This window comes from Cyanistes caeruleus, chromosome 1 (assembly GCF_971803275.1).
Source record: "Cyanistes caeruleus chromosome 1, bCyaCae1.hap1.1, whole genome shotgun sequence".
NCBI classification, from domain to species: Eukaryota; Metazoa; Chordata; class Aves; order Passeriformes; family Paridae; genus Cyanistes; species Cyanistes caeruleus.
In genome coordinates this window covers 40,004,244-40,028,776 of record NC_141701.1, presented here as the reverse complement: position 1 = coordinate 40,028,776, position 24,533 = coordinate 40,004,244, and the positions used below count along the sequence as shown (strand labels likewise).

The 24,533-nt window shown below is 37.9% G+C and overlaps 2 protein-coding genes across 2 annotated transcripts in view; both read right to left on the bottom strand.

Annotated features, from left to right (window-relative positions):
- Nucleotides 1-2,918: 2,918 nt before the first annotated feature.
- OPRK1 (opioid receptor kappa 1) lies at nt 2,919-24,445 on the bottom strand. The gene is made up of 3 exons (XM_023921048.2): nt 24,125-24,445; nt 11,314-11,666; nt 2,919-6,641 (listed from the first exon to the last, which is right to left on the bottom strand). The coding sequence occupies exons 1-3, from the start codon at nt 24,382-24,384 to the stop codon at nt 6,109-6,111; spliced, it is 1,146 nt and encodes a 381-aa protein (XP_023776816.1). The 5' UTR covers nt 24,385-24,445; the 3' UTR covers nt 2,919-6,108.
- ATP6V1H (ATPase H+ transporting V1 subunit H) overlaps nt 24,331-24,533 on the bottom strand; it is a 127,688-nt gene continuing 127,485 nt past the window's right edge. The window contains exon 19 of the transcript XR_015286563.1: nt 24,331-24,451. The gene's annotated coding sequence lies outside the window, so the exon portion shown is untranslated. The remainder of the gene's footprint in view (nt 24,452-24,533) is intronic.

The window sequence follows — 24,533 nt, the reverse complement described above, 5'->3', positions numbered from 1 at the left end:
AATATTATTTTCATAACATTCTATGTGATCCTATTATTATTAGTATAATTACTTCTCACTTTTATGGCTGCCACTCTGAGGAACCAATTTGTATGTACATCTGAGTTATGGCACTGTCAGTAACAAAGCTTTTAAAATGCACAAACACAATTAAGAATCAACTACAGAGCACAATATAGTGGCTAAATGTTGCTTTGCCCTGTCAGACAAGAAAAGAGAAACTCCATACCAGGGGGCACTGTATGTGCATACTTACATGTGGGACAGAATTGCAACACCTGACAGCTCCCATTAGGCAAAAGCACCATATTTTAATGTCATTCATACAGCTGGAGGTAATCTCTGAGTTCTAGGCACATATAGGAGTAAATAAAATGGAAGAAAAAAAAAAAAAAGTAAAGAAAAACATAAAATGGATTTGCAGATAACAGTTTTATGCCTACATAATTCCTATGGTTTGGTTTGGTTTGGTTTGGTTTGGTTTGGTTTGGTTTGGTTTGGTTTGGTTTGGTTTGGTTTGGTTTGGTTTGGTTTGGTTTGGTTTGGTTTTTTTGTTTTGTTTTGTTTTCCCTCACCAAAAAAAGAAGACTGGAATTCAAGCAGGAGTTGAAAAAAGAGGGGGAAGAATACACTAGGTAAGCCTAACTTCCTAACTTCTATACAGGAGCTGTCTACTCTAGACACTTCTTGCACCATGACACACAACAAAGATATAAAAAATATCACAAAGAGATACAAAATATCAGGCTGAAGAAAAAAGTGCTCCAGAAGCACAAAATACCAGCTTACCTGCTACAAATGGCAGCATATTAATGCTAGTTTCAGCTGAACAAAGGCATTTTTCAATTAGGGCAATTTTGGCCATAAAAAATTATGCTTCAGGGAAGACAGAAGGAAGTACATATCCCTAAAATGCGTCCTGCCATTCCCAGGGCTAATTAACAGTGGTTTTGACAAGTACATTACAACTTCACAGTACAAGGGTATTTCCACTGATCAGTCAAATATCTGTCCAACAGATACAGACTTTCAAAGCTGTGTTTCTGATATCTGGAAATATGAGATAAATGCAGTCAACACATTTTTTTTGCCCATACTAAGCATTTACTGAAGAGCAGGATTTAGTTGCAGGTCTATCATTAGACTGCCTTCGTGACTGCTTCCTGGTGTTGCTTTCTGAAGAGCTTCTTGCGCAGGAAGGTATTTTAAAAATTATAGAGGCTGTTTTGGAGACAGACAGCTAAGTATTTACTTTAATGGGAGACAGTTTGGGAGGAAATGCATTAGCAGTAATAAGTACTTTTCTTCCAGGACATGATGGCCTCTACCAAGAAAGTCAGCTGTATTTCACAGTAGTTTCCAAACTCTCCTTTTACATTGCACTGTTCTCCCACTCTGCCAAATGTTTTGTAGTTCAATACCTGTGTTGTCTACTTTATTTCCACACATCAAGGCCCACTAAATTGTTTGCATTTTTAAAGCTTTTAGAACACATTTCAGCTAACTTGAAGAGAAATAAGTTTCTTTCTAATAAGTATAAATATATAATATCAGAGTTTATAAATTAAAAGCAAGAAGAAATCCTGTACACTGATACATTGGTTCACACGTTCTCACAGCCTTTATTTTTCATGTCTCCTAGCTTCTATACACTTTTTCTAAGCACTTTCCTAAACTGCTGTCATTGTCAATACAATTTTCTCATACTGTGTACCCACTAACAAGTCTTCACACCATTAAATCACTAATAGACAAGAACACCTGCATGAGGTTTACTACAGGGTTTGCTGCAACTTAGCAGTAGAGTACAAAGCTGCAGGTATTTTTGCTATTCCTTTTAGCAGCAAAGTAGCAACCCAGATTCCTACAGCTATCAGTCTGCCCCAGGGCTTGTTTACTTATGGAGATGGGTATTTCCCTTCTGTAGATCCGTAACATCTGAGATGTTGCCATTGGTACTAACAGAATTGGAAACTGAATAAGAGAATTTAGATTTGCTGCCAGCTAAAAATCAACGTTGGAAGGGAAGTACACTGGTAACTTCCAAGAATCTTTTCCAGAAATTATTGTCTTGGTTTCAGCTGGGTTATCATTAGTTTTCCTCCGAGCAGCAGGTACTGGGCTGTGTTTTGGATTTAGTAAAAGAATATGTTGATAACATACTGATGTTCTATTTGTGGCCAAGCAAGTCTTACCCTGACTTTCCAATTTTCCATGCTCTGCCAGCAGGCACAAGAAGAGAGGAGAGAGCACAGCCAGAACAGCTGCCCCAATCTTGCCAAAAGAGATATCCCATGCCACAGGATTTCATGCTCAGTGTGTAAACTGGGAGGAATTGGCCAAGAAGAGACAGGCACAGTCTCCTTTTTATTACTAATAGTGTTAGCATTAGTATTAATATTAGTATATTTTACTTTGTTTCTATTATAAACTGTTTTTATCCCAACCCACAAGTTTTTTGGAGGGGAGGGAACAGGCAGTGAGAAAGTGACTCTGTTGTTTTTTGTTGCCAGCTGTGGCTAAATCACAGTGGTGTAACCTAAAGCTGAGCAGTCCTTACACACAGTGTGTGACAGGTTTTACCTGTCCCAAAGCAGCAGGGGAAGCAGCTCCTGCTCTCAGCTGCTTCCCTTCAGCAAGCAGCTCCCAGTGCTTGCACACTCTTGCATTAGCCACACAGTTGGATGTCAAAACACTTTTAACTAAGTGTTCTGAGTCTGAGATCATTCCACCTTGCACATCAGGGCTTTATGCAGCAACAGTTCCCAAGCCACATGCAGTCCAACAAAAAGAAAGACCCAAGCCAAAATACTTTGATTCAGTCAAATATCCAATCAAATTGAAATATCTTTCAGTCTATCACTCTGGCATTGAATAGATGCACTCACTATATTGTATTGCACACCTGTAAGATGCAGTTAAAAATTATCCAGGCACAATTAATTTTTTTTATTTGACAGATTACATAAGTTATCACAAACTCAATCATTTTTGCTGAATCCACATTTTTGCTGAAGAAAAAATTTCAATGGGAAGAAAACAGCCATATATTTACAACGATTATTTGATTAAGAATTGATAAACAATTAAGGAAAATAAAAATCCCAGCACAATCTCCCTGTCTTCTTTGCAAAGACTTCATTAATTTACCAGAACCAAAAGGAATTCTGGCTCATATTGGTATGTTTTCCCTTTGCCTTTCACAGGAAAAAAAATGGAATTTTCAGTTTTCCTCTGAATTTCTCAGCATGTTGAGGTATTGCTCATTAACAAAACTTGGGGTTTCTCAGCATCTGAGCATTATTTCTCTGCCATCTGTTGTTCTGTCCTGGACCAGAACACCAAGTATATTTTCCAAATAAAAGATTTCTCAGTTAAAAGAAGCAGAAAACACAGAAAGTGAGATGTTAACTATCCACACTAGTTGATTGACTGGAGTTTAGGCCCACAAGCAGGTCCGTGACCATGCTTTTGCAGTATTGAATTTTTGGAACCTCCAAAAAGAAAGGGAGGTAAGAGTGGTTGCAGCAAGTACAACTAATTCCCAGGCTGCCCACGTGTGTCTGCCACATGTTGCCTTCCTCCAGGGCCCATGGGACAGCACAGCCTGTCCCTGCTGCCCCATTCCCCACCCAGACCTACTCCTGGCCCAGGCAGCTCCTACCCTGCCTTCACCTCTTGCTGCCTCCTGGAGCCAGAGCAAGAGACAAGGCAAGTCATTGGCCTGGAGTCACAAAGAATGTGAAGTGCTTTGCAATGGGAATTCAGTCATCTCGAGGCAGATCCTGTGAGCAAAACCATAGTATCATTTTTAATGCTCTTCCTCGTGTGCTGAAGATACCTTGGCCAGTTTTCTGCTGTTGTTCAGTGAAGTGTAGCTTCAAAAGCTGCTCAATTTGACAAGAAAACTTCCGAGACATCTTTCTACTGCATTCAGACTAATTTGGCTGTTAATGATCCATGATAGAAATAAACCTTTAGGACACATTCTTATAACATTTTGCAAGCTTAATTGTTAGGAAGTTATACTTTCCTCCCACTGTGATAGAAATGATGATCTTCTTCTTCAAAACATAAACCTGAAAAAATATTATTAGAAGCCTCCTTTTTGCAAATTAAGAACAGTGATTTTTCATTACAATGCAGAGCATTGCACATAATGTGTAGAACAAAAACGCTATTCAAGCACAGACATACATATGCAAATGGTAAGTCATGAACAAGAACATTGGTTATTTTGAATGAAAATAGTTCATTAGATTCTAGTTCTTTCCCATTTCACTTGCTCCTAACTTGATAAACACCTTGGATTTTCAATTTTTGCCTTAAACATTCTTTTTTTGTGGCCATTTAAAGGTCAGGACTTAATTTAGAAAGGTGGATGCATGTTAAGAAAATGAATGAATGACAGAATAGGAGATCAGACTCAGCATTGTGTGAACATCATTCATTTCCCCAGGTAAAGCAAGCATCCTGAGGTCAGCTATTCATTCTTCACATAGAAAAAAATCAGAAAGCACTAGACTTGTTCAGAAAGAGTTATCTTGAATATTTCAACAATAACAGCATTTATCAACCTGGTATCAAAAATATTTGATATATATGACTGTATTAACAATAGAGTATATGGAAGTCCTGCAGAAGGCTGAATATCTTCAGCACTTCCTCCAGAACTGGACTGCCAGCTAGTCCAACAAAAAACTCATTATTTATGCTGGTGTGCATAAAGCATTCTTGGTCTGTTAGGACCAAATCAGATTGTGTTTCTGAGAAAATTTGCCATGAAGTGAAGGCACCCACCTTATAGTTTCTTTTGTAAAAGAACAAAATTAACAAGATATATATCTGTATCTGTGTATCTGTTCAGGGTGATGGCAATGAGAGCATTCCTCCAGATTTCAGCAACAGCAGTAGTGGGAGTTGCAATATATAACTTCAGGAAGACAAAAGTCTGCAGACTGGAAGTTAGGCTCAGTTTAACCATAAACTTATCTTCAGCAAGCTAGTAAGTTATTTAGCTGTGCCTTGACACCTCCATCTTCACAGGAAAACAGAGAAAATTACTGAATTAATGGCCTGCATAAAAAAAAATATATTAACATCAATAAACCAGGAACTTTTTCCATCAAATGCCATTAAATCATCCAGTAATATTTAATTTCCTTTGTATCAATCCAGTTAGTTCATGTGCTACTTAACTTGTTTCTAATTTGTCAGATATTTATTTCAGCCTGCTTACATATTGTCCAGGAAAACAAGTTACACATGAGAGTGTTTCCTCCATGGAATGAATGTAACACAGCTTTTCATCAATTTTGATGAAGCATTTGAAGTTTTCTAGCCTCTTGTTCAATATACACTCTGAAAATGCATATTATATTATTCAGACTCAATAAAGAAACAACCACCTTGGAAAATCACACATACAAAACATTACACACAGGTGATCAAACATGTGATAACAATTTTCCTTAAATTCCAATATTTTTGAATGCCAAAAAGCTTTATCATACACAGACACAATAAAATCACTTTGGTGTGTAGGTAGATCATGCTTAAATTGGATTTTCACAGCACAAACAAAGGTTACAAAGATATATTAATTGAGGACAATATTGATTATAGCTCTGGTATTGTTCACAGAAACCTAACACTGTTAAAGAGGACGAGGTTGTCAAACTTCCTACTTTAGAAGCAATCACTGCTGGGGCAGAAGCTTCTGGTATAGTTCTTTTAGGACCAAATGTTGCTTATTACAATGTTACATATTGTAAAGAGAAGAGCCAGAACCATTCTTATCCAGAATCACCTGGTGTGACACTATCTCTTCTCTCTGCAAAAGTGTGTTTTAGTGCTGGCTCGAGTATAACAGATACGGTGCCAAAACCTGGCTATCATCCAGGTCCTTTTCATCTGAGCTCATTTTCAGGCGGTTCTTGTTTATCAATAATAAACTTGCTTTAGCTGAAACTGCTGGGATTTCTGAAATATTCCAGAAATGTCTGTCTGGGTGAGTCAATTTCAAACTGCAGTGGTAATCTGCGTCAGTCCTAGGTCATTGGACTCCTCTCTCTCCTGAGGACAGTAAGATGACATTTCCACGACTAGTCATACAGGTTTGTTTGCCCCACCTGCCTCCCTCATGTAAGCTGGGTCATGCACAGTGTTTCTGACTCTGCTGGTGCTCTGCCTGTCCATCCTCATCTTGAGGGGGAAGCAGAAGTCCTTGAAGCATCTCTTGAAGTTTTCATCCAAAAACGCATAAAGGATTGGGTTGAGGCTGCTGTTGGTGTAACCCAGAGCGATGCAGAAGTAGTAGCTGGATATGGCAGCAGTACTGTGGGACACGTCCCCCAAGGCCTCCACCAGCACAAAGATGTGAATAGGAGTCCAGCAGATAATAAAAACTGCCACAACCACAAGAACCAGCCTGGTGATGCGACGCAGGTTTCGATCTTTTTCTCGAGACCCGGAGAGAAGCCGCACGCTTTTCAGGCGCAGAATCATCAGGGTATAGCAAACAATTATAATGAGGACTGGAATAACAAATGCAAAGACAAAGACACAGATTTTCATGAAGATGTCCCACCACACATAATCTCTGTCTGGAAACTGCAAGGAGCATTCAGTGCTAGCGGTATCTAAAAATGAAGGAAGCAAGAAGAAAATTGCCTTGTTATTAGATATTCTAAACAATGTCATTATCATAGCATAACCTAGGAAAAGTGATTAGCATGTACTGCGATATTAATAAATGGAGTTATCATTAAATCACTCCAAGGAAGCTTTCAGTTACTATTGAAACTGGTTTTATGCAGCTGTCTCTAGAAATTACTGAGTTTTGAGCTTTTATAAATGAAAAATATTGTATGAATTTTTTTTCCCATGGGAGGACCTAAAAAAGCAGAGCACAAAAACAAAATCTGTAAAGTCGTTTCTATTTGAATCTCACTGAGATTTAAAGCAAGACTGAGTACCATGTTCAGTGAAGTAGAAATATCATCATTATCATCAAACTGCATATGTTTTCATCTGTGAGTGGAGAAAAAATTTTGATAACATGAATGGTAGAAGCTGAAGGAGGTTTTGATAGTAATAAAATTTTGCCAATATATGATAATTGTGCAATAACCTTTTCCCATGGGCCTTTTGCAGCACAAATAGAGTACACACAAGTGCTTACATTCAGAAAAACTGGAAACATCTTCTTTTCTGTCAAACAGAAGCAACTGAAGTACATGTGTGCATGGAATGAAATGGAAGCTACTCTTTTTGCAGATTGTGCCACTGAAAATGCAGCCTGTGCAGAGACTGCAGGATCTGGGCCACAGAGATCAGCTCACTCCCTTTCCCATTGCCCATGCCAGGATTCAGAGCCTCAGGTTGTCCCCTGAATGTATTTAACAGAAATATTTCATCTGACAAGAGGTGGCCAAGGAATTAAATATTTGATGTTTCATTTGCTGATCTCATCAGAGCCTTCCAGACTATAAAACATATGGAAACATAAATAACAAGATAAATGAAAAGGGAAAAGTAGGGGCAAATTTACAACTACTGTCAGTAGTTCAACTCTTCTGAAGATAAGTCAGGGTAAGACAGGGGTTTTTCACTCTGAATTGTAGCTTAGATTTTATCCTGTAAAGTTCTTTGTACTTTTTATCATTTTCCCCACTGAGTTTGTCATTCCTCTACAAATTATTATGTATTGTTTTTCATTGATTCAGATCTAAGAGTGGAATCATTCAGTATACTCCTGCACATCACTTTTTCACATCTGTCTCCATTAGGACACGTCAGAAAAAAACAGTCAGGCCAAATTTCCCTGCTATAAAAATGCTTTCCAAATCAAAAAAATATTGCAGAGAATTTGTTTTGAAAAACAGTTATGGGAGGAAGTTATCATTATAGTGCCATACTCACATTTCCATGATTTGATACCAGAAAGCTGTAACTGGGCAATATCGAATACAGAAACATTTTAATAGTAAACATTTACAGCTCAAAAAGCTAAATATTTTGAGGTTTTATTTTAAATAATATGTATGATTCTGCAAGCTGAAAGTGAAAAAGACATTTTTCAAGGCAGATGCAGGATACACATATGACAGCACAAGTATGACTTGTGAACTTATCTAAATCCTTTGTGATATAGGTTTTCATAAGCATTATTGCTTTTACTTAATTCTATTCTAGAAATGCCAACAATCATCTTCAAAGTACTTTTTCTGTCAATTGTTACTGTTAGTTGCAGCAGATCATGACTTTGCAGCAGACATAAAATCAGGATGCAGCTGTATTATCTAAATTAGCAAATCTGCCTCCAGATGTGTGGGATGAAAATGAGGTGTGATTGGGGATGGCCGCCCCAGACCACATCTAGCTACCCTCTGAATCTCACTCCCAGAAGAAATGGCCTCTTCAGATCTACTGGCATAATTTCACATGTTTATCAAAATTATTAGGACTTCCTTACTACATCTTGCTATAATTTGTGGTTGGCAATGTTGTTTTAGAATGCCAAATTATCAAATACAAACTTAATTATCATCTTACATCTCATTGTGGTTTGCTTTCTATGGAAAAATCTTATTCTAAATTCATTAATATTCGTGTATTGCACTTGATATACGTAATGCTTTATAGATAGTGTGTATATATATATTTATGTATAGTATAATATTTATATAGTACCTTATAGAATCCATTTACAGTTTCCCAGTTTACAAGAAGGAAACAGTTAATAGAAATTCTGGTCATGATAACAATACCATATTAATTTTCTGAAATTTTGGAAATAGAACATAATAAAATCTAATTTATATTTTATTTTTACTGCCTGAAAAGTTGCAGAACTATGAAGAGTGTCATAAACTTCAGATTTCATACTGACATTGTCCACTTTGAAAGCCAAATATTCTGAATTCATTTGATATATTTAAGGAAAAATCCTGAATTCTATATGGTATTCAGTAAAAATATATTTTATAATGTGCTTGATAAACTACCATTTAAGATTAATCTTGATCTAGGAAACTTACATTTTAGATATATCATATTGATTGTGTCACTTTTATACCCTTCATATCCTTACTATATGAATATTTAATTTTACATCTTTATTTTTTTGATAGTTGAACAATTTCTCAGCAAGAAAAGCTCCATTAAGGCCAGAGCAGGAAAATTCACACAGATGTAAAATTCATTCTGCAGGAAAAATGGAAAAATGTATCTAAAAGAACACACCTGGGAGCAATTCTGAACTGTGATAACAAAATGGATTAACTGAGTAGGGTCTGTATATATATATGTATATGTGTGTATATATATGTGTATATATACATATATGTATATGTATATAAATGTATATATATATATATATATATATATAACCTCAAGCATAATCACTTTCCATTTGCTGTTCAGTTGTTTCTTAAATGTGAATCCAAAAGAGGCCCAGAAGCATATAAACAACAACTGTTTTAACCAACATTACATAAAGTTTCAGGCCTGAGCTCCAGCTGTCAGGCAAAGGGAGCATCCTCGCCTTTCCACTTCAGCATTTATCAGCACAATTCATGAGCACACCAGACAAGGTAATTGACATTAAATGCCCAAGAGAGACCTTAGATCAGACAAGCAGGGAGGAACAGTAGCAGCTGACAAGCAGTTGCCAATATTTCCAACATCATTTAGCCCAGCTGTCTTCTGTATTACCAGTCTCTGTTTCATAAGCTAAAAAAAAAGGCCTGCCTTCTACATGGCATGGAAAAGGCATTTAATCATTGCTGGCCTCAGAGGACCCCCTTGATCTAAACATTCTGCTGGCATTGAATGACAGGAATATTCTATTAGCTGAGCTTGCTCCAGCAAAACACCTGTCTGAGCCAATGTCCCATGGCCTTCAAGATCTCGTACGTAGCAAGGCATCCTTCCCAAACACGCCTGAAGTTAATGTTTCCCCAGCTAGACCTTGTTTTATAGAGCCTGTCAAAACTTTACTGGGGAGAAGAGTTACAGCACTGCAGACCAGGACACGTGATCCCCCAAAGCACTGAAAGAAGAGCTTCCAGAGGACTTTTCTGTCACCTACATAACAGAAGACTAACAGCAAGAAAAAAAATCTATATATCTTCAGCCAAATCTATTAGCCCTTGAGCAGCTGTTACTGAAACGATTTTTCACACTGATCTATGTCAAACAGCTTAACAGAAAGCATTTATTGTCTCTGCCAGATGAAACAGTGTCCTTAGGTAAACATTTGTCTTGAGAGGAGTGAAACTGATCTAAATAAAAAAGGTTGATAGTGCAGGAAATTATGAATAATTTTTCAAAAGGTTGTTTACATCTCAAAGAAGACTCCTACCACATAAATGCCATGTATTTTATCCAGCCATCCAGCAATGGGATGACCCCAACCCAAGGACACCATTAGAAGTCTCCAGCCCTTAGAAGACACTGAGATGCCCCTGCACTGCACTCACACCTGTGGATCTGAAGCACATGTGTGTGAAAATGCTTCTCCTCCTTCCTTTTCAAGGAAGATCTTGAAATCAGATTAATCCCCTAGCAGGGTAATGAGTCAGGACCTATAGGGGCTAAATCCACAGTCCTTCATGGAACAAAAATTTCAAGAAAAGCCTACACATGGTCTGCATAGAGTTTTCACTGACTTTGTGTTCTTGTAGCTCTTTCCTTGTCATAGCCTGAATTTCCATTTCCTGTCACAGTTCTTATTGTCAGCTTTTCCAGGTTTCCATATAAATTCCTATCCTTTTTAAAAATGATCTTGAGATATTGTCATACATAATTTATCTTACTCTTCTCTCTCCAGCTACTGACTTTTTCTTTCTTCACCATGCCTTCAAGTTCTGTGAAACAGCTGGTGATAATGAACTCCCAAGAATTCTAGTTTCTGCTCTTGGGACTTCATTGGAATTACTCTCACAACACCTTAAAAACAAAAAGAACCTTAAAGCCACATTTCAATTTTCAGCCTAAACTGATCGTGGGTTTGCCCATTGTGATTAAACTCCTGATAATCTTTTCCCAGCTGTCTGCTTGTAGTTTTTGATGGACTCATTCTAGCACAGGCAGTGCTCCAAGGTGTGTTTTGTTCTTTAATTTGGCAAGGGCATCTGAGCTTAAATGATTTATATATTTTACTGTGATGTTTCACTATATATTTCAAAATGTCAGCAATTTAGATGTACTTTTGAAGAAGGAACAAATAAGGTTTGATCAATATTTGAACCTACAATTTATTGTCAGCTGAGAAATAAAAAGACTGAATTTTTGAATGCTCACACTCACCTTCCCTTACTTTGGTGCCTCCAAGAACTATTGCTGATATACCAACAGACGAGGACAGCAGCCAGATACAGATGTTGATTATCTTTGCTTTGAGAGGTGTACGAAAGTCCAGAGCCTTCACAGGGTGACAGACAGCAATGTACCGATCAACACTCATCATGGTGAGGGTGAAAATGCTGGTAAACATGTTATAATAGTCAATAGAAATCACTATTTTACACAGCACGTCACCAAAGGGCCAGGAGTTCATCAGGTACTCGGTGCTTTGGAAAGGCATGGTGGTGGTAACAAGTGCATCTGCCATAGCCAGGTTGAAGATGTAGATGTTGGTCGCTGTCTTCATCTTCGTGTACCTGCAGAATAAAAAAAGTAGGGCTTTACTAGGTATGATTATGTCCATTCAGTTATGCAACAGTTTCAGTCAGGTTTTGCCATAGCTGGGGTTTTTTATGTCTTTTCTCATCTGTGATAGAAATGCACACAAATGCAAGACCCTTGGAATAAAAGTGAACACACTCTATTAAATCTCTCAGCACTTACATTGGCAGTTAGAGCTATTTACCACAGGCAAACCAGGTATATGAATACATTTCATCTAATCAGACAAATTTCAATTCTATTTTCTCAAATCCCTCTACAAGAAAATATCACTGTTAAATTTTGAAGAGATCAAAATGTTTTTTGCTTCCTTTTCTTATAGCTATCTGTCAGTGATTGTGAGATTTCTGGGTTTGGTCTGTGGAAGAAACTGTTATCCCATTCTCCAGTAATAAAACAAGTTAATTGCTGTGTCTTCTGGGCCAGATTGCTTCTTATATGATAGTTTGTCTTCCCTGAATTCGCTACAGTGCCAGCTGATACAGTATTAGTCATTTACCTTCCTTGTTCCTTCCTTGCCAATTTCTTCTCCTTTCTTATCATCAGCTTTTCCCAGTCCTTTCTTTTATGACTGGCAATGTAAAAGGTCACTGTTGTTTAAGAAGGATACCACAGTGGGGAAAAAACTGTCATAGCAGTATTTTTTTCTGCATTCTTTAATTTCATCAAAAGTAAGCCCTTGTTTTGTCCAGCTGGTAGGAACCTCAGCCTACACAGAAAAATAGGATCTGTTTTTTGAGATGACACCCTGTTTTGTTCAGCCCCAACAGCAATCTTGGAGACAGCCTGTGGAGACTGCTTCCCTCCCTGTGATGGACACAAAGGATCATGGAGAGCCTGCTAAAATCTACCTATCACTCCCTTCTGAAATGCTTGTCCTCAATACTTGTGTTTGCTTATTGCTGTAAATTTATCACTGGATTTAATGAGATTTTCCTTCTCAAACCTGCTTCAGTCGCATATTATGAATGTGTGTCCAAACTAGAATATGCACATGTAACACACATAGAAACACATATAGCTACATTTTGCTGTATGTGGCTAATAATTTACAGTGAAAATAAAAGATTCAACCACTTTAGTCAATGAACACATAGGACAATGTGTCTGCTTGCCTTTAAAAAGTTTGATGTGTAGAATAAAAATTATTTTAAAAAGAAATCGAGCAGTGCTGTCAAATTGTGGCCAAAATGTAAATTAGCTGTCAAATAAAATGTGGGCAGGAATTTCAGTTTATGACCAATATGAAATGTTAAAAATAGCATTGGTTTTTCTAACACTCTAATTAAGACTTATCAAGGAAATAGTGCCAAATGGTGGTTTGAAGCAAAGGGGAGAAAACTGTAAGGGAAGAGAGAATACATCCTTCTCGCCCACATACCAACCTATCAGTCAGAGATGGGCTTCTGCCCTCCACTAGATAAATCTCCTCAACAGAACCTCCAGGAGAGGAGGAATTCTGTCCTCTAGGTCATGTTATAGCTCTTATGGCACTGTTCAAACACAAATATGAGTCTTTACGTCTAGAAAAAAAAACAAATATAAGACATATTAACAGACAAAAAACTTCCCTCCTGGTTAACCAAAAAGAAAATAAAAAATACTGTCCTCAAGTGTATCACAGCTATAAGGCCAAATAGAAGTTCACTAAACACTCAAAACTCCCTGCTAAATGGACTCATTTCCATTAAATGAAATAGAACAGTAGAAGGACAATTTTACTTCTATAGACATCACTGATGATATTTGGAATTGCAGTCTTGTTCATATTGCAAAAAACAAGACTGTAGAAAGTTGGAATGGCTGCATAAAAAGCACTAAAAATAAGTGAAGGGACTGGAGAAAATTCTTTGACAAACTTAAAGAGCTGAGCACATTTAGTTTATCAAAAAGAGCACCAAGAGGTGACTTGATTACAGTGTCTGAAGACCTTCACAGGGAGAAAATAGCAGGTACTGAAGACTTCTTTCAGACTACACAGAAAAGCATGACAAGAACAAATACGTAAAACTCTTAAGAGAGACAAATTCAACATAGAAACAATGTCAGCTGTTTCCTAACAGCTAAGGTGATTATTATGAGGAAAAAGAAAGGGGTAATTTTTCCATCCACTGATGCCTGCAAATCAAGGTCTGCTGCTTTACAAAGGGTTTGAGTCAGTCTAATGCAAGTTACAAGACTCAACACAGGAACATTCAGAAGAAATACAATGACCTTTGATATGCAGAGGTGACACAAGTAATCATTCTCCTGAATCATTATTTCTGTAGATCTTTACAAACTTCATCAAGGGTTTGGATAGGGAAAGTTTGCTTTCAAAATATAGAAGAATCAGCTTGACCTTTTTTCCTTTAAGAAAATCAGAAAACTGAGAGAAAATATCCAAGAAGCTTTTATTAACCTTGAAAAAGCTAATATCTGAAAGTCTTTATATCTCACATTTCCCATTCGTTGCAAGCTTAATTCAATTCTTTGATGCGTGTGTCATTACAGCTCTATATGCCATATTTTCCCAGTACCCCTTCCCCTTTTTCTCCTCCCTATTCTTCTAGTGGAAGAATAGCAAAGTGCTGTAAAATAGGGCTAGTAAAGACCTTGATTATTTTTTCCCAGGAAATATTGGCCTGTATAAATGAGGTACTGGCCTTTAAAGTTATTAGGCAGTATAGATAAAGTCATACATTCATTAAGAAGTTTCTAAAATTCAGAAATGCCCTTGAGAATCCTGACTTAATCATGCAAACTCCTTTGAATGTTTTTAATTAAACACTTGAAAATTATTAAATGCCTACATGCCTTTGAAGATATGTACTTGCAGATTTAGTCAAAAGTCCAAATAAAGTAATGGAGTGACTGCTGTTGCTGCCAGACCTTTTAAGCAGACCCTGATAAGGTCCACAAGATGAGGGATTTGACTGCTTTCCTATAACTCATTCTACTGCACCAAAACATAGAAGGAAATATTTTCTTGTGGTCTGGGCTTTTCTCACCCTACTCTCCATCCACTTGAACAAGGTAAAAACAGTGATTTTGTTAGGGGAATCCTGTCTTCCTTTGAAAAATTAAAATTCTTGATCAAATATCTGAATTCATTGAAGTTAAAAATATTTCTATCTGCTTCAATTGCTTTAGCAGGACAGAGAGGGTAAACCTGGACATAAGTGCAGCATAGGTGGCACAGTAGCAATTACACACATTTTCTTAGTGCCTGAGGTACAAGTTTCAATGATTATTATAGTTTTATAGTCCATGGCTCTATAAACTACTCATGGGAAATCCCACGTCTAAAAAATGATTTGTTAAATAGTGGGACTTCTTAAGAGAATGGCAATATTTCTAATACAATAGAAGAATAGGAAGATTATGTTCCTATAAGAATAGGAAGTCCCTCTTTTAAACCAGGTGCTAGAATCTAATTTCAAGCAGCATAAAAAAACTGATCACTTAAGCTAGTGGATCTCAAGACTGTTTGAAAAGTTATAAGCAGGCCTCAAGCCTCTGTAGACTAAAAACTGGAAGATATATCAAAACAGCAGAAAAATAGTCAAGATGAAACACAACACTTTCATATGGAACTTTTTTTTTGATGGGTATATGATGAATTTTTTAAGGAACAAGTTTTAAATTGTGTTTACTTGCATGTCAAAAACAAAATTCTCAAAACTATTAGGCATTGTTCGCTTTCCAAAAATGGAAAGTACTTTGAGACTGACCCCTAGAAATTTTCCCCCGCTTCTCAGTCGACTCATCATTACTGTTCTTTTCCCTCTGGAGTAGAACATGCTTTTAAGACAAGCTTTTAAGACAGTAAATAAGAAGAAATCACACCTTCAGCCTACGCTATCAATGAAATTGTGGTAACAGAAGAGGGAAGCATGCTACCAAGGATCTGGTGTGCCTTCAGAAAAAAATCTGCTAGAAGAGCCCCTTAAAGTTATTATCTCAAGCAGAGGAGAGGAGTGTGATTCTAAAGTACACTGTAACATCAGAAAGGCTGATAAAAGGTGAGAAAGAGGCTCTGGTCAAATTTTTCATGTAACTGTAATAGGATGAAATAATGAAATGTTCCCTGCAGTGTGAAATGAGGGATGGGGAAAGGAGCAAAACTAACAAATATACTACAGCATTCTCCAGTTGCAGAGGGAAAGTACAAAAGCATAAAATAGAATGAGGAATAGCAAACACAGATTTTTTTCACAGATACCTGGGTAAGTGAATGAAAATTAAAGCTTAAGTACATCTAAAGCAAACTGCAAAAACACCTATCAGCAGGATGCAGGCTCTGTTCCGCCAGGTTACTCTGAATGAAGTATATGGAGATCAAGCAGCTGAAAAGCTTAGTCAGGAAAGCTCTAAACCTCAAGACTGTATTCTGAGTACACTCACTATAATACTGCGTCAGAATAAGAAGAAAAAAACCAGAAAAACAAGACAGGAGGATCTATTCCAAACCCATACCATGTTGAAAGGATGGCTCAGCTCTCTCTTGAATATTCGTAATCCAATATAAAATCTTATGCCAAGATGAAATTAAGTCTAAGATCATTTAAAGAATATAAAAATTAATATGATGCCGTTTTCATGTTTGTATTGGGTTATACAACATTATCATGCTTTAAATTGCCACATTTTAGCAGCAGAGAACCTCAGGTGACACTTGAAATAAAGGAAAACATTGTTACTGCACATATTTAATGGTTGCCTGTCTTAATCATCAAATCTTTTAGGACACGACGAAAAATTGTTGTCTACAAAATTATATTGTAAAGTGGAATTCTCTTCACTAATAAGCATCTAAGGATTCCAATTCTAAAGCAACTCAAAAAAGAAAAGCACAATTTTGTCTTTTATTCTCCCCCGTAGAGAGCATAATTTATGTGAATGTCAAAAGATACAGTTAAAATCCTTACAATTTTCCACTCCCATTTCTTCTCTCCACTAGCCATAAACTGAGCCTGAACAAGATCTTGTGGATTTAGATTGGATGTGAAAGCTTTTTTTCCTGAGCTAAAGAGCAAGGCTCTGAATTAGTTCAAGTCTGCACATATCATGGTCAATGTGGAAGAAAATTCACACTACTTAATAAAAATGGATTAAATTTTCTCCTTCTATGATAAAGGCTTTTAATATTTTTATGTGAGCTCAAGAGCCTCTCTATGAAGAAACTATAAAATGGTAGAAAAAAGTACTGTGAAATTTCCTTCCATGGCTTTGATAGGAGAGGTCAGAGGTCAAGGTGCTGTGATTCACTGTGGCTTAAAATGAATCAGTGAGAATGCAGAATTTCACTAAACTGGTATTTTATCTAAAACCATTATGTCTAATAATATTATGAAAGAGCCTGGGCAATTAGTTTAGACTATGAACCAGATTTTTTTGCTCTCAATAGAGAGTAGAGATGAATACTGACCTTGTCAAGCAACTTATTCTATCTCTTGAAAAACTTCATGCTGCTGCAGATGTTTCCCAGTGACCAGTCATGCCATGGGGAGTTCCCAGGGTGTTACACAGACCATCCTAATCCTTTTTACTTGTCACAAGAACATTGCTTTAGTGAACATTGAATCTCTGTCTCTGGTAACATCCACTTTTCCTGTTATTCCTATTATTCTTTTTTCCTGGAAGAATTTATTTTTTATTTTTTTTTTAATAAAGGACATAAGTTCCCTTGGCAAAGTGCTTCCCATGGGTTTATGGGAGAGAGAATTGAGTAGGACTGAGATTGTCTGGAAAGGAGAACAAATCTCATTGCTCAAGGAAGCAGGGGTAACAGCTCCAGGAAAAGATTTCTCAAGGTCTTTCTTTCCTTGTTGGAAGCAGACAACTGTTATTGAATATTTGCTTCCCCTAGAGGTTTTGGCAGGACAGAAGGAAGGAAAGAGCTCAGAAACCACTCACTCAGGGTCTTGGGGTATGGGTATCACTCTTCTTCCCAAAACAATGCACCTGATCTCCATTTTGCCAGTGGGATGAATAACAACTGATACAGCTGGGAGTGTTTTATAGGACAGCTACACATTCAGATGTATGGAGACTCAGATCTCTGGTCAACACTCCCATAATAAAGTTTAATGGGAGACAAGGGACTTCATTCTATAAAGGTGTTGGATTATGTGGTAAGACAGCAAATGCACATACCAGTAGTGAGCCAGCTCAGGAAGAGGTCATCAGTCCCTCTTAGGAGGCAGCTGGGAGGTTTTCTCTGGACTCCTCCAATTTATCTGTTTTACCTGCCTCAGGGAAGCCCACAGAACAGACCAGCTGAACACATACATTCCCAAAGGAGATGATTCAAGTGGAATGCAGAAAACTTTAAGTCACAATCAACAGAAGAGTACAGCTTGTAGCTTCCATGGTAAAAATATTCTTCTCCTGTGCCCTTAAACAAGCCAGGCATTCTGAAAGGTGAGTCTAACAGGAGGTTCTGGTGCAGTCCAACATCCCACAGCATGGTAAAACAAAGCCTTTCTGAGTGTGAACACTAAATGGACATTGAATAGACTGTCTGAACTAATCCATGCAGCTTCTCACCTGTCTCACCTGTCACTACTCAAGGAGCCTTTTGCCAGTTGCTCTACATTAACCACTGTGGCTGGACTAGCAACAATGCAGTGGTATATTTGCATTTAGCAAATATAAAATCCTCTGTTTCCACATGCAGCACAGCTAAATTTGGGAACTCTTTTGGAGCAGAGATGAGCAGCTGCACGCTACAAAGGTGGATTAATATAAGAAATGAAGAAAACACAAAGGTTCTGTTCACTTTCTTACTATGAATTTGCAGAAATTCATACAATGAAGAATATTGTCTTCTCATACTCATATTCATGCAGAAAACACAGAGATTTCATTAAAAATAATGTCTCGAAACCAAAAACAGCAAGCTGCCTAAAATTAACTTTAAGTTGCATGAGTATTAGAAATAATGAGAGCTGAACCTTCTGGCTTTGGGAGAAATAAATATTTCAAATGTAATTCATAGCCTGGCATGACAGCTTCCCAATGAACCATGTCAATTTAAAGCAAATTAACAAGTAATATTTTGATGTTATCAAAATCTAGTATTAACTTCAATCAATGTCTTAAATCAATTTCATTTTTGTGTACTTTTTTTAAAAGGGCTGTGCAGCTTTACATATTCTTCATTCATATCTTTTTCACATTTTGTGGAATGCCAGCACGATCAGATATCCTTCTTCCAATATCCATGTTGCATCTGTACACCCCCTTTGCCCACAAGTAATCCAGTTTATGCACTCATGTCTGTCTGTAGACAAAATTATATTCCTACTGCCTTTTCCTCATATCTGTAAATTCACAGAAGAAGATAGCAATAAGCAAAGCACAAAGTCTTCCTTAAGGAGAAGAGCACAGATTCCTCAGTTTGCGAGAATTACCTGTTATTTAGAGACAGGAGGACCAAAATGGAGACCTGAAGTATGCTTTCTGGAAGTTAAGTGTAGCTGGATGCTTTTTCTTCAGAAAGAAATATGTAACTGGAATCAAAACTCCTCTTAGGAACCATCTGGTTCAGAGAATTTAACTTAAAGGGACAATTAATCACGGTTTAGACAGTGAGAATGGGCAAGATGGGAAGATTATCTTCCTTTCTCCTTAATGTGTCCCAGGAATCCAAATCACCCAGTTAAGAATTTTCTTTTGCAACACCCTTTCAGCAAATTCAAAATCCTCTCTCAGAAAAATACCTAAATGAAAGGTCCCCACTCTTCCCTCATCTCATCCTCTTCACCAGAAGGGCTTAGCCAGTCTGCCCTCCCCAACACCATCTCCTCACTGTGCACCCTTTGCTTCATCCAGGATTGTGAGCTACCCACCACTCTCCCATCTGACAAGAAAGTTATCTCATGCTTTCTGCCTTGCCAGCAGCCAAACTGGAAAGTTCTTCTAATTTTTCACTTTCTTCCAGTTCAAAAAGGTTCTCTGTAATTCATCTTGCTTCCAGACACCGATTCCAGTTATGCCGTTCTCTGAACTAAATGATTACCTGGCTGTTAGCCCAGCGGAAATGTCTGGATGGATACCAAATTACTTTTCAGAAGCCAAACACATTGCTCACTATAAGCTATAGCCTCTCTTTAATACTGTCTGTAGTAAAGATTCCTTTCAAGCCTTTCCTCTGCCCTCCCTGCCTATATTCAGTATCAGTTCTTCTTATCACAGCATGACCATGAGTTTGGTTTCTTGTCAGTTTATAAATCCTAGGTCTCACTTAGTCACTGTCTTGCTGGGTTTTAAAAGTATTAGAAATAGTAACATTTTGTTTAAATGGTCAATGTGTTGTCAAACTATTGATAGTCTTTTCTAAGTCTGTCCTCTTTCATGTTTCCTGTTGCCTTGTTCTTCGTGCCATCTGTAAAAGCTTTTGGTAATGATCAGTCCTCACAGTTGTGATGGAAATTATGTCACATTTGAACTAATGCTGCAGAACTGATCAAAATTACCTCCATTCAGTGAGGTAAGGCTAAATGCTCTTTGAAATCCATGATGAATTGCTATCAATCCATTTGATGCCTCTCTGCTGGTAGTAGCAAGCTGTCAGATTTTTGATTAGCAAAGGAAAGGCTAAAAATCCCAAACTTCACAAAGTATAGTACAGTTCACCCTTTGCCTTTAACAGCCAAACCCTTGATTTCATAAAAGAAGGAAATCATGCAAACTGCCAGCAATAAGGAACAGGTAATTCAGTTAGGTTGACTCTTCTGGAGCTTAAATTTTCATTTCAGAACAATATTCTTTCCAAATATAATTTAATAAAATTAGGACAACAATTTAAAACAATTTAACAAGTGATCTTCTGATGGTATCAAAATCTATTATTAATTTAAACTAATGTATTGGATCAATTTCATTGATGTGTACTTTTAAAAAATATTTTCATTCTTATTTAGAATGAAAGATGAAGAAATTTTAAAAACAATCTGAAAAGGAGTCAATTTTATATGACATTTCTTAATACACTCTTCCTGTTATGTAAGATGTTGTTCAGTTCAATGAATATAAGAACAAAAATGTATTAGTGGTAAAATGTTTTCTTCCACATTAGACTAAGTGAAGGATTATAAGGTTTCTCTTTTCCCTTAGGAATCAATCTACATATCTGTAACACAACCTCTTCTTAAAAATTCTTGAATGTAGAAAATTATTCAGTTCACTGGAAGCATGAAAGATAATTTTAAAAGAAATACAGGATTGGCTCTTTGAGATCCTGTTGATATCAGTTGGTCTCAGTAAATTACTTCAGAAACAATGAAGTTAAGATAAATACATAGAAAAAGTGCATTTGGAGAGGGTAAGGGAGAGCATCTCCCAGAGTTTTATCAGAGTATGTTTCTGGTTTTGATAAGTGCAAGTTCATAGTTAAAGCTGCAACTTCAGTTGGGAGATTCTGTTCTGTGAAACTGTCACAAGAATCTACCATTTTGCGTACAGTCAGCACTAAATTTTAAAGAAAAAAAGTCACGAGAGAAGAGGAAAGGAGAAAAAAGCCTTTCTGTTCCAAGGACAAATAGAATTTTTCATCCCCTTCAGCCAAATATTTTACCTCCAGGAATATCTTCTGAGACCTCAGAAGAAAAGCTAATCTCAAAAGAAAAGGTTTGGGGTTGGGGTAGATTCTGGTAATGCCAAGACCCACCCAGCTGTAGGACTTTCCTCAGGTGAGGTCAGATAACTTGACTTTGGCTTTTCAATCTAACTGTTGCTGTGTCTTTACAGACTGTGAATGCCAGTATCTCCACTTTACATGTGAGGAAACCATGAAGTGACCTCATCAGCACAGGAAAAAGTGTAGAAGCCTGATAGTAAAACCAAGAGAAGAATCAAAGTCTCCTGATAACTGGCTTAAGAGGCCAGGCTGTCAACACTGTGCTAAAGGACCATTCCCAATCAGACTTCAACACAAACCTCTCCTCTCAGGACCTGTATCAAACTCAGATACTTTTCTGTCAGGAGTTTTTGCATGTGATTGAAGTGGCATTCTCCTGTTATTTTTTTCCTCTGAGTAAACTCCGAGTTTTCCCTCTCAGCAGAAAAACACCCCTCCAGGCCTGTAAGAGATTTCATTCACGCAGCACAAGCTGCTGAGATGCTGACTCACTGGTTCCCATGAGCTTCTTTAGCAGCCCTTATGCAGAAGTAGCAAATCCAGTCCTGTAGTGGTATCAAAGCAAGGAATTGGCCAAGGCCTGCCTATGCCACGGGCTATGGCTGAATTTGAGCCTGATTCTGGGGCATGTCAAGATTCTGGAGTCTCCTAAATCTACCACAGCACTGACGCTTCAACACTTTGACTGAAAGTCTTAGAACACCAGGGGTCTTTTTTTAATCACCCAAAAAGTGACCCAGTGTCAGATGTGGAGTGTCAGGCAGTTGAGCTATATTATTATTGTAGTAATTCCAACTGAACTATTCTAAAAATATTAGACAATATATCCCCATTCCACTTTAGAGTTGTGGCAGCTGGAGGGGGAGGTGTTGTGGGATGGGTGGGGGACTGGATCTGCCTCTCCCTTACCATCTTCTCTCACAGACTTCCCACAGACCTTGTCTTTCCTCACAAAAGTACATCACTGTAATGCATTGTTCATGGGTCATTATAACCCATCCTGAGACATGCAAAGAGTATATGTGAGGAAAAAATGGAGGGAGATGAGAGGTTTGGACAAAAATGAAGAAAATAAACCTTTTGCATGAACACTTGAAATATTTCAAGGTTATGAGAAATGTTTAAAACTGTTGGCTTGTATATGCCTGCACTTCAGCTAATGATTCTATCAGTGTTTAAGGCATTTGCCACACAAAAAACCTAGGAGAGAATGATAACAAAAAGAAAATAAAAAATTTTAAAAAACCCAATGGGTGTTTTGTAATATTTTTTTTTTACCATGGAATCAAGAGATGGGCCAAGAGAAAATTCAAGGAAAGGCTAATGCAGGAACTAGAAGGAAAGTGAGCAATAGCTATATAGAGACTCACAAAAATAGTCTTAGGAGGGTAGCAGGAGAGAAAAAAGCAAATATATACGCACCAGTGCATATATATGCCAACTTCTAGGTCTAAGTTTGGATTTCCTTCTGCTGCCCAGGCCAGTTAATCAGCTATCTTTGTTACTGACTGATGATGCCTTAGAAAATCTCTGCCTTTGCAACTGTGTGACTGTCAAGTATGGAGTCTCTTTTCTTAAAGGAGAAATACAAAAGGAAATTAAATCTCTACTCTGAAAGAAGGACAAAAGGGCATGCAGGGGTATAAAAATCACAATATCACAAACTAGAGCCAACCACATTTTTAAACTGGTGACAGAAAGTTCTTTATTGCATTGACTAGTAAATGAAATTTTATTCTCATTAGTCAAGAGTATTCACCTGATCATAACTCGTCTTTTGGAAGTACCTTATCAACAACTTCAGAGGTTCTCATAACTTCCGCTTACATCAAGTCTGACAGTTACTTCATCATTCTGCAATTGCTTGACCCTTATCATGCATGCTTTACAAAAGAGAATCCCTTCCAACACCTCCATTTTTCCATGTACAAGCTGATTTCATTGGAGAAATGAACATTCCACAGTTCTGGGATTCTTTTTCCCAGAAACTTTATCAGAATTCAAACAGGCTGTGCAAAGAGTCCAAAAAGTTGCGTGATTATCACGCTGCTGAGCAGCACTGTCCAAGCATGTCTATAGATTGCAAATGAAAAGGATAAAAAGGGAGAGGAAGAACAGTGCAGGCTAAAATATACACCAATACACAAGAGTGAATGCAAGCATAAGTGCATAAGTGTATTTCACTAAGTGGTTTAGTTTGAAACCTTCACTAACACACACAGAGCTTTCTCCTCTTTCCTGAAAAGCAACGGAAAAGATATTTCAGCACCTTCTCTGCTTTCTTCTAACAACTGGGGTTAAACTCTGCTGAGCAGAGAAAAAACATCCCTTGCTTTATACTAAGCCATTCCTCCTATCTTCATCATTTCCTGGCTTTCCCTCCTTGTTAAACAAAACATTAGGTGCCAAGGCAGCGATGTATCAGTGTCCACATGACACATAAGCTGTCCCTCAGGGTCTCCTCACAGTGGAAATAAAAGCTGCCTTGTAGAAGTTTCCTTCCTTCACTCCAGCCTTTTTCCCTCGGATGCCAGCAGCGTCTCATCCCTAGAGGGCAGCCAACGAACACGGCTCCAGGCAGAAAGCGCTTTCCCTCAGGCTGCAGGATTTATCACATTTAGCAGCTTGTCCCTTCTGTGTCTAACACAAGTCCAGGCAAACCACTGTGACTGACAAGATTTGGGTCATTTCAGTTGCTTTTTTCCAGTTCCTCATGGTGGAGCTTCCATAATCCACCCAATCCCCCACCCTGCCAAATTTGGGGACAATCTTTTGCGCCTCTTCCAACCAGTCCCCAAAACCTCTTACCTTACGATGACAAACATGACCAGGGAGTTTCCCACCAAGCCCACGACGAAGACCACCGAGTAGACAGCAGTGATGATGATGGGAATGGCAGGGGAGATGCTGGTGTTGTTGTGCTGGCCGTCCCCAAATGCCCCAGTGGCATTGCTGTCATAGTCTGGCCAGCCCGAGAGCCAGCTGCTGCTGGTGCTGGCGGGTCGGCAGGGCCCTGGGGAGCAGGTGGAGTCTGGCTCCTCACGGAAAATCTGTATGGGGGCATCCATAGGGGTACAGTCCCCACAGGCAGGAGGGAAACCAGGAGGAGAGTGCACCCAGCAGGAGGCAAGTAAGCTGGAAAGAGGGAAGAGAGAGAAAGAAACAGAAGTATTTTCACTGCCACAGAACATTAAGACCTCTGAAACTTGTATGTGTT